At 32.1% G+C, this 13,157-nt stretch overlaps 1 protein-coding gene across 2 annotated transcripts; it reads left to right on the top strand.

Moving 5' to 3' along the window:
* The first annotated feature begins 6,176 nt into the window (after positions 1–6,176).
* Positions 6,177–13,082, top strand: LOC117232866 (ubiquitin carboxyl-terminal hydrolase 8-like). Of its 2 annotated transcripts, XM_033492575.1 has the most exons (12): positions 6,177–6,367; positions 7,126–7,481; positions 7,622–7,986; positions 8,055–8,937; positions 9,076–9,245; positions 9,311–9,449; positions 9,532–9,681; positions 10,569–10,805; positions 11,043–11,147; positions 11,242–11,448; positions 11,518–11,876; positions 12,223–13,082. In XM_033492575.1, the coding sequence occupies exons 2-12, from the start codon at positions 7,221–7,223 to the stop codon at positions 12,335–12,337; spliced, it is 2,991 nt and encodes a 996-aa protein (XP_033348466.1). In that variant the 5' UTR covers positions 6,177–6,367; positions 7,126–7,220; the 3' UTR covers positions 12,338–13,082. The 2 variants fall into 2 exon arrangements, with proteins under 2 accessions (XP_033348466.1, XP_033348467.1); XM_033492576.1 differs by lacking the exon at positions 6,177–6,367 and having other exon boundaries at positions 7,405–7,527.
* The last annotated feature ends 75 nt before the right edge of the window (positions 13,083–13,157 follow it).

The raw sequence follows: 13,157 nt of genomic DNA, 5'->3' as shown, positions 1-13,157 counted from the left end.
AGTTACTAATCCATTATTAATTTGTACATTTTGATAAAATCCAGATACAAATTCCAAGTATTCGAATATTTATGAGTGTTGGTGTGTCTGCTATGTCTGCTACATCTCTACCAATTTACTCAAGGTACTCTTTCCTTTTTTAATCCTCTTGGTTCGCGTGTTTCTTTCGCTCGCGAATTGTATCTCGTTTTGAGACAAACAAAATTGGCGAACGAGGATCGCGGCGGGCGGATCGCTCGCCGTCTCAATTAACTAATTGAAACGATCGTTTTATTCGTTCGGATCATAAACAAAGTCGGTGCCTGTTCTCCATAGGAGGAATGGGCGATTCAATGGAAATGAAATTTTACTTAAAAGCTCTATCGCCGCGAGATGAAATGGCAGCCTGTGTAAGGGTGCGATATTCAATTAGCGCGCGGCAACAACGATGACACACGGTTGTCTTCGCGCGATGCTAAACGAACCAGAAAGGACCCTTGGGGATGGCCAGCTGTTAGCATAACACTGAGTCGGCAAGTGCCGCACGAATATCGCAAACGAATCAATCTTGTCCATCTAAAAATCATACATTTCCATTTCTTTTCCTGTCTTCTATCGTTTCCTATCTTTTCCCCCAAAGAATCTGTTTTAACAAATATCTAAAATTTGACGAGAAGATTTTCAAAGACTATAGAATTCGAGTTAATTTTTGTGAATCATTTTAGTGAAATTGTTGATAATCTATTGATTATATAAAAGTCCTTTGATTTAGAAAAATTTTAATTGTAGATTTGCAAATTTCTGAATTTTTATTATCTTTACAGCTTTTTCTTCGCGATACTTTTTAACGAACAATCGTGTAACACATTTTTATTAAGGATTGATTAAATGTATAATATTCTTGAGATAAAATTTGCTGCTCTTTTTTTGATTTGCTGGTGAAACCAGTTCTTCTTCCTGAACAGTGACTGCGCTTTTCAACTAAATATTTCGATCTATTTGCACAAGGGGGAGGACGGTGGGGCTACGCACGATCAAAGGAAGGGAGACAAGCTTATTGTTAGTCTATTTTGTACCCTACTGGTTGCTGGCTCCCGAATACATTTCTACCAACAGACGAATCGAAGTCAATAAGCTGAAACGTGTTAGTTGTTGTAATAATAAAACCATCCAAAATTCTAGTCGTGTAATCCCCTTCTAATAATATTTCTCTAGGGACAATTTCTTTCTTCTATTTTTCTGTCTCCAACGATGAACGATAAAAATATCTATACAAACTAGATATAATATATTTTTAAAAAAATGTACCTATACTTATCAATGGAAGATAGAACGAGTTTAAGTGATCTATCCAGTGTTCTCTACTTAAACAGACGACCTAGACAGCTATAGTATCGCGATCTTAACTCGGACCAATCTTTTGGATGTATCAATCATTTTATAATATTAGAATTAGCAGATAGGTGATATAACAAAGAAAATAATTGTTATATATTCGACAAGAAATTCGTCCAACGGTTAGTAGATTAATTCATCTTCGCTTAATGGATCAACATGGAGATTCATGACTCAAACGAAAGAAACTTAAAATATCCCCTGATTTGTAGTACTCACAGGAATAATGGAATTATTAGTAACAGCTTAATCGTTCGAGAATCGAAGTCGATATGATCTTCTAATTTACCTAAAATACCAATAATCTTGTTCTCCAACCATGAACAAGTCCAATTTCCAACGTTAAAAGAAACGCATACATATTTGCATAAGCATCAACGTTTGTGCTTTGTTTCTCAAACTAAACAAACTTCACCTAGTCTGCGTCGATCGGCGATACCGATACGGTATCCGGGATAGGTTAATCGTTGTAAAAGTAGAAGAGAGTCGTTCGGGGAAAAAGTGGACGAGTATAAAGGTGAAACTACGATGTGAACGAGTGAACAGAATCGAGTAGTCGAGTGAAGCGACGCCGGGTAGGCCATAAACAAGTGCTTACCGCAATCTAATGCGTCTGTAATTGCTCGAGCACCAGTATCTTCCCCAACGGTCCCACTTGCTCCCGCGATTTAATTACTATGTAAATGTCGCATTCCCTAAACTGTCCGTTTCCCCTCCCCGCGCCACGTCCCTGCCTCCCTACCCTTTTCCAGGCTGTCGCCCGATGTCCTTAATTACTTTATACGTTATTATAGCCCACCAACTACTGTCGACCGTACTCACTCCATCCGACAGCCCCGACCGTTTCACTCCATTCCGTTCGGCCATATTGTTGCCGGCTTAAGCCCCAATCTCTTTACCTTCTTCCTTGGATCCTCTGTTCTGGTTGCCGCGTGAGAATGAAAATCGTTGCCTCCTCCGAAGGTGGTTTCACCTTCTTTTAAACGATTGATACGGATTCTTCGCCGATGAATTCCTTTTTCGACGTTGATGAATCGTATCCTTCTATATTTCTCTGTTTCTTTTTCTTTCTTTATTTTCTTCATGTTATTACTGGTAAGTTGTATACGAGACTTTGATCGTTGAATATTTGAATATAGTTTTGGATGTCGAGATTTTTCTTCGAATTTTCCAATACGCTAAGGGTACACGCGAAGAAGTAAATTTATTTACTAGATATTAGAGGGTTCTCTTGGAATTTTGGAAGAACCGGAGATACAACGAAGAAACAGGTTTTTCTATCCATGTATAATCTAAATTATTTTGTTGGTAATTAATTATCTGTAAGTGTCAAAATCTGCAGATACACAAAGAAGAGAAAGAAAATGAAGAGTCAAAGACATAAAAATTCTTTTATCACAGAGTTGAGTATCCTTGCGAAGATTATACATTCGATACAAACTGCATTCTTTACTATACCTCTATAGTATCTATTGATAAACAATGAATCGTTTCAGCTTTTTTCAAGGTAAAACAATTTATCTCGTTAATTCAGAAAGATCGGTTTCTCCTTTATGAAAGCATTTAGCAATCTCGAACGGCACGCTCCTTAACTACGTTTTGATCACAAAGTCGTTTCACGATATACTTTATAACATCGTAACACGGCCCGGAATTACGTATCTCATTATTCTTGTCTCGTACACCGGCCTGTAACAGTCGTGTCATTAACTGGCGCTATTTCCGAAAAGTAAAATCTCCACAAATTCCCTTTCCAGCTACATTTGCGAATAAAATCTGAAATTCGTTAATAATAATAATAAAAATAATACAAATAAAAGTAGTATATTTGTTTCTTTCAGCTCCTTGGCCATAAAAAGGTACTTGGTTTACAATTGTTATCCTTATTTACTTCCCACTCTCAACCGTGCGTTCTTTCGATACATATATTTACACATTGCTCTTATCAGACTAGAAATTCCTTAATCCTTCTACGAATAAAATCTGAAATTCCTTAATTTTTTTTTAGAACGATTCCATTCACAACGACAAACTAAAATTTCTTAACGGTCAATTATTATTCACTATGTGTCGCAATATCCAGTGAAACCATCTTTAGCTCTAATTGTATGTTTAAGACTGTACTATTCGTGCCGTGTATTAATTCTTCGCTGACAGCAAGCATATATTTATTTGGAATAAATGTTTCGTAATTTCTATCTATATTTACGCGTCGATTTCAAATTGTACCTCTGTAATCACGGTAGTTGTGTCTCGTTACTAGATTGCAGGTTTCTATGCAGTTATAGGGATATTTGAAAGTGTAAAATTACATAGAATATACATAGTATGAAAAGATATATAAAATATCCAAAACATAGTGCTTCCTATAATACTTGCTAGGTAAAGAAATTTTCTGCCAGGGTTCTACCTTTTTAATTGTATTCTAAAAAATATAAATCTACAGAAGAACCCACAGTCTACTCGCGGTACTAACAACAATTTCAAAAAGTTTCGAACAATGCGCATGATATATTAGTATTCTGTGGTAAGTGTCCTACAGTAGATCGATACGAAACGTAACATTAGTGGTTTCAGTCGATGTTCCGTGTTACTTTAAAGTTCTGTCGATAAATCGTAGCGTCCTGAGAGTCGATTACCGATTGATTCGTCTTGCAGGATCGTCTTTATCCCCGGTCCTACTATGTCTTAGCTGGTGGACAGTATAAATGGGTTCGCTGTCCACAGGAGTCCGATAATTTGGCAGCCGAGAGGGTTGTAAGAGGGCTTTGACCAGTTTGTCAGCCACTGATGTACCTAAGAGGGTCCTTCGGCTACGCTACGTCAATTTGTCTTGCACCGTAATGGATAAACTCCCTACGATTTGTCACTGACCGATTCTCATTCAAAATCAATTGATTGCGAACATCTCTTTCGTATATTTTCAATATTCTTTAATATTATAGGGATCGATGTCGTAGTTATTTTAAAACTCATTTGAAAGTGAGGAATGCTTTGTAATTACTTCCTGCTGCATATGTTCCATCATTTCCGACTCAATTACGTTTTTTCAACACGTTGTCTGTCTGATGAATTATATATGTTTTGAGAACACACGAGCAATAATGTATACATAAAAAAAACTTTTCTTAAACTTAATCTTAAAATTTTCTTAAATTTTTTTTTGAACGGAAAATTTCTTATTCGAATAGTAAATCTTTTATTCAATGTTTCTTTTTTTTTTTTTTTAATATTCTAATAGAGCTAATAATTTCATTAATTATGTTATTGTATTTTCGCTAAATGTGTTGTATATGTTAATTAATAATATTAATTTGCATTGAAATAATTTTCGAAAGCTACAAATTTTGGATTAGATCTTTTCGGACGCAATAACGTAATTTTTCCCATTAACTATGTTAATTATTTTAGCGAATACGAAACACTATATGCATTCATTACATTTACCACATTTTCATATATTGATATTTATTACTACGTAATTATATGCGATACGACTGTTGCAGAATACGGTGTAGATTTTGCAAATAATTCCTAAAAGCACTGACATAATGAGAAAGATACGAAACGTGCAAAGAAAATGAGTTTTCATATGAAACGTGAAAGTAGAGTGCAATTAAAAATGTACATACGGTTTAGAGATAGCTGGAAACTTAATTAAGTATGAATTATTAAAAATAAAAGAGCTACAATGTAAAGGATGTATCTGTACAATATGAACGTGATTAGTATGCATCGATTATTTTCGTATAATGCTTTATATACATTTCTACATTTCTATACCATGAAGAAATTGTTACCTTTTATTAATTTTTCTAAATAAGCGTAATATGATTGTATTATGAACTGGTCCTCATTGAATGTTATCAGTATCTAGTGACAAATGATACAACTGTTATCTCGAAACTGCGTTATCGACCTATAGTACGAGTCTTTACATCAAGTTACAAGCGAAGGTATAATCGTTGACTAAGCGCAAGATAAATGTAAATGTAAGAAGTTATACGATAATCTTGAGAATGAAATCTAATTCTATAGTGATTCACGCATTTAACTGCCTGAATTAAAACATAAATAATCTGAATTAGAACGTAATATATGCATTAGAACAAAATATATGATAGACATAACTTAATTCTAACATAAATAATATATAATTCATATTTATTTTTAAACATAATTATTGTATAAGCATTTCTTTTAAACTACTATAAATTAGTAGACGCATTTCTTATAAGTCATGAACTGCTATCTACTACGTGGCGAACGAACTGAAACTTTGAGAGTTTTTGGATAGATGGCAGCACATGGCCTGTCCGTAAACAAGGAACGCAATTATGTCCGACAAGGACAGACATATGTTTTGTTAAACGAAGAGAGCAATATTGTGCGATAAGGACAGATATACGAACGGTGTTAGAATTGGCCGGCAAGGAAGGAGCGAGGGAGAGGGAGAAAATTATAAATTGCTGTTAAACTATTTCGATTTATTAAAATTAATCAGTACAAAAAAAGAACAATTTATTTCTCATATTTAATTATACTTTTAAGCAATCGAAACAATACGATTGAAAATGGTTCCATATAAGTACACGGAGTCTGTGCATGTTAAACCATCTTTAATTTTATTAAATCTGATTAAATTGTACTACAGTAGGGGAGAAATAAAATTCGCACGTTTGATGTAAACGTTTTTTATATATACAATACAAATATAAATATAATACAGTAAAATATAATACGAAAAATATCGAATGTTTTTCATGTAAAGTCCGAGAGAGAGCGCTGATGTTGGCACAATAAACGTCACGTTACTAGGATGTAGCAGAGAGGTAGTAACATCGTTCAAGTAGAAAATTTTATTGACGTTCAAAGTGTTTATTGAATTTTGACATTTCTATTGATAAACAGAAATGTCGCACCACACCGTTTTTTCGATGGCATCGTGAATAATATCATATTCATTTGGATCATGGACTGTAATGATGAAAAGGTGCATAACCAATTTCAATTACATTAGTGGTTTCTTTACCAATTATTCCAGTTTAATAGGTCATATATTTCCAACAGAATTTATGATCTCGTATAAATATTTTTATCATAGTATAATTATTTGTTTTAAAGTGTATTATTTTATTTATAAAATGTACTATTTTCTAAAATATTTTATTTTTTATAATTAGACTGGAGCTGTTTATGCATTTTTGGAAAATTAGAAGTTATAAAAATATACAGAGTACATATGTATGTATAAATTTGAAAGAAAATTTGAGAATATCCAATATAAAGTACTTGTTACGATATTTATTTATGCGTTAGATTGTTCAGGAAGTTTGTAGCTTTTCCAAAATTAGAAATTTCGATAAAATAATATGTTACCTCGTGTGTATCATTAAGAATGCTTTATCTCATTACTTATTAAAGTATTTAACTCCAGCAGTTTCATTTATTTGATATATCATTTATTGTAACTTTTACAAATCCATATATTTAATGATAAGATATTAGAAGAATACTTTAAAACCATGCAAAACATTTTAAACAAATAAGTAGCAAAAAGTGGTCAAAAGAAACAGTCTGTACTACTTAATAAAATTTTAATTGTATATAAATATGTAACTCCTGCATTTTCCTTAAATTTTGTTACAAACAGTATAATAATATGAATTTGCATAAACAACAACAATGTAGTCATAATCTTAGTTCATTAGTGTAGTCATAATACATTAAATGATTTTCTTTATTTTTTAGGATACTATATAGATATATAGAAGATACTATATACGATAGTGTTTACTACACTATACAAATTAAATCTGAGGTTTGTAACAGTGGAAGTAGTCAAAATGTCTAAAAAAGTATCTTTACAATATAGTAGCATAAAAGATCTACAGCAAAAGACCAGAATCAATTACACTGGGAAAAAGCCCTCAGATATTTACAAAAGGCTCCCTGATATGTATAATCTGGCTGAGAATGCCAAGTTACAAGGAGAGGAGGAGAAGCAATATATCATGTTAAAAAGATGGATGAACTGCATTGATTGGTTGAAAACCACTCGAGAATATAGAGATGACAGAACATTCTTGAATATGCATATCAAACAGGTGGGGAGTGGCTATGCTTTATTAAACTTATCATTCACAAATAAAGGTATTCCGAATGTAAAGTTTTTAGGTGTTATATGTTAAAATAGATTTGGGACAATTGATCGGAGCAAATAAAACATTGTGAATGTGTCTTGCAGATCAATGAAGTAAAAAAACTACTTGCAGACTTGAATCAAAGATTAGATGCACGATACAAACTGCAGTTGAAAGAGACGACATTGGAGAAGATTAATGTAGAAAAAATGGATGTAGATAACGAAAGAGGAATAGATGCTTTTATGACTTCTGTTGATGGTCCTATAAAGTTACCTGAGACACCAACCAGGGATCCATTGGTCAGTGATAATGAAGAAATTATAAACTGTGATCAACTATTTCAATTAATACAAAAAGCAGATAGTAGATATTTGATCATTGATATCAGACCTAAGTTGAAATATGAAGCTTCAAGAATATTATCTGACAAATCTGTTAATATTCCTAATACCATAATAAAACCTGGGTAGGTAAACATTATTCTCTATATTACTCTAAAATGAATCTTTTTTAATAATAAATCTTATATTTTAGCAAATTAACAACGTATTTTGAAGAATATCTTCGCAAAGATAAGAAATCTCTAGACCTGTTTAAACATAGGGCAGCGCAATATGTCGATGTTATAATCCTGACCGATTGGGATACATCGAGCAAAACATTGACGCCTGAAAACCACTTAAATATACTAAGGAAAATTTTAGAAGATTGGGATCCTGGTATAAAATATAAAAGAATTACAATTTTGGATGGTGGTTACGCAGAATGGTTAACTCGTTATCCAGCATTTACAACAAATCCTAATATTGTAGAGCCTAGTTTACACGACATTGCAGACGAAATATTAGATAACATAGAGTACCCTGAATTAATACATTTAGACGAGGAAGAAAATATTATTAAGTCACGTGAAAATAAACTAATTAAATTAAAGCCAGTAAATAAGAACGAAATCGCGTCGAAAGGTAGCATTACGAATGATAAAATGTGGTATAAACACATGGACCCAGAAATAAGTAACAATATTACTATGCGCTCTAAGAATTTTATGAATAGTTCTATTGAAGTAGATAAAGTCCCCAAAAGCAACACGAGTTCACGACACTACGATAATAATTTGTTGAATCTTCAGCATAAGAGAACATCGAATATTATTAGGAAGAATGACACGAAACCAATAGTAGATAGAAGTAGCAAACCAGTTTCCTTAGACACTTCTAATTCAGAATCAAAAATAGTTTTGAAGTTAATGAAACAGTTAAATGAGTTGGCAAAGAACAAGCAGGACTTGGATCAAGAAATCTTAGAACAAGAACGCACTTTGTACATGCAACATGATATTAAGTACAAAGGTTCGAATGAGGAGGAATATATTCACAGTAATGTAAAGGCTTTGCACTCTAAATTGGAAGATAAGGTATTGAATATGCTTAAATAACAAATTATGATTGTTATATACCTAACAAACACTTACAACTGATAAAACTAATAGTGACATATAACCAGTCTTTTATATGATGATTACATACTAAAAATGTAATGGGTTTCTTTACAGCAAAAAGAATATAAGAAAATCGAAGATGAACTTACCAAATATTATGGAAAAATGGAATCAATTAAATTTAATCCTACAGAGGAAAACGAAAAGGGCAATCTCGAGTTCACCCTAGCTTTACTGAAACGGCGAATGAAAGATACTTCTGCGGAACGAAAAAAATTACGAGAGTGAGTACACAAATATAATATTAAAAGTTATTTCATTTATTAATTATACATCTTTATGCCAATAGAATATCTATGAAAAATAATTACAAAGAATTATCGATAAAAGAGAATGAAAATAATATCCATAAGGAACCTCTGAAAATGGATAGTACATCAATGGGAGGAAATTTAGAGCGTTCGTACTCCAGTCCAAACTTATTACAGGTATCTACAATTAGTTTACAAAAGAAGATTTAATTTAAAAACTCGACAACTTAAAGAAAGTTTCTTTTTATAAATCGCTCAGTTGACGGATCGTAAAGCACCGCAAGTAGACAGAAGCTCGAAGCCACAAGTCTCGTCGTACAATCATAATGGGACTTATGGCGATAATAAAATGTCCCATTTGAGTTGGGCGAATCGTGAAGAAAGAATGACACCTGTTCATGGAAGTGTTGTAAGTATCAACACATCATTAAAAAGTTTAAAAAACGTGAAAGTGACATAAAAAAATGTTTAAAGCAACATTAGTTGACATTCATTACCACACGTTGTTTTGTATGAGATTCCATTGACGATTATAATTGCTGACAGCAACGTGTTTACTGTCCACGTGGATAAATCAGAATAAGACATACTAAGTATACAATTTATGAAATACAATTAAACTCTATATTAATTATTGTTTTGTTATATTAATGCATAAAAATATACTACTCGTTAGAGAAGATAGAATGAAAAAAATACAATTTAAAACTTCATAATAGAATAAAATCGCGTGATTTTCCGTTTCTATGTGACAAATAAACACGTGAGCACAAAAACATTTTCTACCTTCAAGGCTTCTAAATCCAATTTAGTTAAATCTTCTCGAAGCAACGCGTCACAGATATGTATCAGTATATGTCTGATTATCGCCACCAAATGCTACTACGGCGAAGTTCATTAACAGAACTTCAATTAAACTCCACGATCACGCGAATGAGTGTCGAATACATTAGAATTAGCAAGATTATAATATAGAATAATTAATTATGATTGGTCTCGTCTTAAAATATGTAGTAAATCATGTAATAAATAATTTATTAACAAATAACTTGTAAACGAAAGATGGTAAATTCGTCTAGAAAATTTGTACCGAATTTCAATGTTTATTATTTTAAAAAGGTAATTGATAAACATTGAAAATTTTATAAAACAATAAAAATAGACATAGAAGAGAATAAAATTCTTAATTTTCGTAATATAGGAAGTTGTTAAAAAATAATTTTATTTGAAAAAGAGATATGTGCCAATGAAGAATAAAGTATTTAGCATAGTGTCTTTCTTGTTACTGTGTTGCAGTATCCAGGCATTACAGGGTTAAAGAACTTAGGCAACTCCTGTTACATGAACAGTATTATACAGTGCTTAAGTAATACCACGCATTTAGCCAAATACTTTATGGACAATTTGTACGCCGATGACCTAAACACCAATAACGATAACAATACGCAAGGCCAGGTTGTGGAAGAAGTAGCTCAAGTGATTAAAGCACTCTGGAGAGGTCAATACAAGAGTATATCGCCACATGATCTTAAGGTCTGATATTTTTATTTCTTCTATATAAATAAATCAATAAAAAATATTCGTATAAAGATATAATCTTTTATCTCTCTCTAGCTTCAATTTTTTATATTTTTTAAATTCGCTTTCTGTAATTAATTTGCACTTAAAAAATTGTATATTATAATGCGTGATATTTATTTTCTCTTTTTATTTATGCATGCTGTACTTTTAGATTCATGTATGCTCTAATAAGTGTATTATAATCGTTAGATCGCCGTGGGACAATACAAATTACAATTTGAAAGTTACGAACAACAAGACTCTCATGAGTTCCTCACTTTTCTTCTAGATTGGATGCATAACGATCTAAAAAAGGTAATATCTTACCCTATTACCATTAAATACTAAATCAAATCTAACAGAAGTTAAATTTTTCATTGTTTATAAAATTTTGTTCTGGTATTTATAGAATTGTAAAGTGCCTCTGGAAATGACAGTCGCCGAGAAAGCCTGGGATAAAGCAATGGATTCCCAAAAATCCATAATATCAGACTTATTCTTTGGACAATTAAGGTCTACTATCACGTGCAGCTTTTGCAAACAAAGTAGTACCACGTATGAGATTTTCAACAGCTTGACGATGTCTTTACCTCATGCCAATCGGTGTACATTAAACGTAAACCTCCATTTTCTAATTTAAAATGAATTTTTTGCTGTATATTAAACAGGTTCGTTAATTTCATAGGACTGCATTTTAAAATTTGTAAGTGGACAGAAGGTAGTAGGATGGAAGTGTCCAAAGTGCCAGACACCTCGAGAAGCTACGAAGAAATTCGATTTCGTGAAATTGGCGCCTATTATAGTTATACATTTAAATCGTTTCGCCGAGAGTGGTGGATGGCTCGAGAAACGAAACACTGCTGTGGATTTTCCACTCACAGATTTCAATTTGAAACCATATTTGGTGGCGGATAGTAACAGTGCTACGATTTCGAATATTCGCAGTTATAATTATAGTTACAGTTTATATGCAATGTCTAATCATTATGGGACCATGGAAGGCGGCCATTATACGGCCTTCTGTAAAAACGCGACCCAAAATAAGTAAGTAAATACTTTTCTTTAGCCTCATATTCATATTTATTCTTTATGGAGCTTCAAAGCGATAATTTGGCGGAAACAAAACGATAATTGGAGTAGTAATAAGGCAGCTACAATATTCACGCAAAGTATTTATTACAAGGAAGAAAAAGAAAGGTATAGGTTTCATATTAAAAAATCCAAAAGTTTGTTATTATGAATATTAACTGATTGTAAATTTATTGTACGTTTGGAGTTATTTGATTTTAATTAATTTTCTGAAAAGTGGAACTGCCTCCTTACTGTAATAGCCGTTTCAATTATTAAAATTAATAACATTAATAACATTAATCATGTGGTTTCTTCTTAGGTGGTATAAATACGACGATCAAACAGTCACGGAAGTTACGGTGAATCAAGTAAGGTCTCAGAATACCAATGCCTATCTCTTATTTTATACATCTTTCTCAAGCAACATTATGTAGTATTAATACAAAGAGCTGACTTATTACTTAAGGCCATGAATGTTCTGTGACGATGTAGATAATTGAATATTTTTTGTATGTACATGTATGAAGTCTATTATTTATGCGAATGTATACACACACAAGCACACAATACTACGACGTCATGATGGGCTTTATTGGTGCTGGGATACGTTAACAGTATGTAAATAAATAGCGTTGAACTGAAATTTATTATTTCGATAGTATTGAAATTATATCACGTGATAGCGAAATTAGTGAAGCAAAAAAATTATATATTATAAAAGAAAATTGTATCTAGCACGCATTGCAGTCTGTATTCTATTGTGATTATGTGTTTCAGTAACGTTGTTACACTCAGTACCTTAATATGTTATAATATAAATATTTTACGTCGAGTTTGCATTCTTCAAACACGAATGCATCATTCAACGTGATAATTTTATTATCGATAACTTGTAATTTTGTTAATTTACACATTGTATAAAGTTATTTATAATCATTTGTTCATCGTTCTTGTGTTATTTCGAGGATAAACAAACTATTCAGAGCATAAAGTTTGTTGCGATTGTGTATTTGATGCGTGAAATGCAAAGAAAAGTAAAAGTAATAAGAAAAATTAATACTTTTGGAGCACATGTAAGCAACTATATAATAAAACAGTTGTAAAATACTGTTTTTATATGACATTCGATGAATGTGTATAGAAAAGAGAAAAAAAAAATAAATATTTGAAGATACTGTGTTCATATATTATCAATGCTTACAAAATTATTGTTGAATAATTGTGTAACATCTATCGGATACGAATGTCTCCAAA

The sequence above is a fragment of the Bombus vosnesenskii genome, unplaced genomic scaffold (genome assembly GCF_011952255.1).
Source record: "Bombus vosnesenskii isolate JDL3184/JDL3185 unplaced genomic scaffold, Bvos_JDL3184-5_v1.1 scf7180000013293, whole genome shotgun sequence".
Taxonomy (NCBI): Eukaryota; Metazoa; Arthropoda; class Insecta; order Hymenoptera; family Apidae; genus Bombus; species Bombus vosnesenskii.
This window is presented reverse-complemented; position numbering and strand designations above follow the sequence as displayed.

Bases quoted from the DNA above. Each gene is read 5' to 3' on its own strand.
- LOC117232866 (XM_033492575.1), top strand. From the start codon at position 7,221: ATGTCTAAAAAAGTATCTTTACAATATAGTAGCATAAAAGATCTACAG. The intron at 7,987-8,054 runs GTAGGTAAACAT...CTTATATTTTAG, and splicing joins AATACCATAATAAAACCTGG to CAAATTAACAACGTATTTTG. The intron at 9,246-9,310 runs GTGAGTACACAA...TTATGCCAATAG, and splicing joins GAACGAAAAAAATTACGAGA to AATATCTATGAAAAATAATT.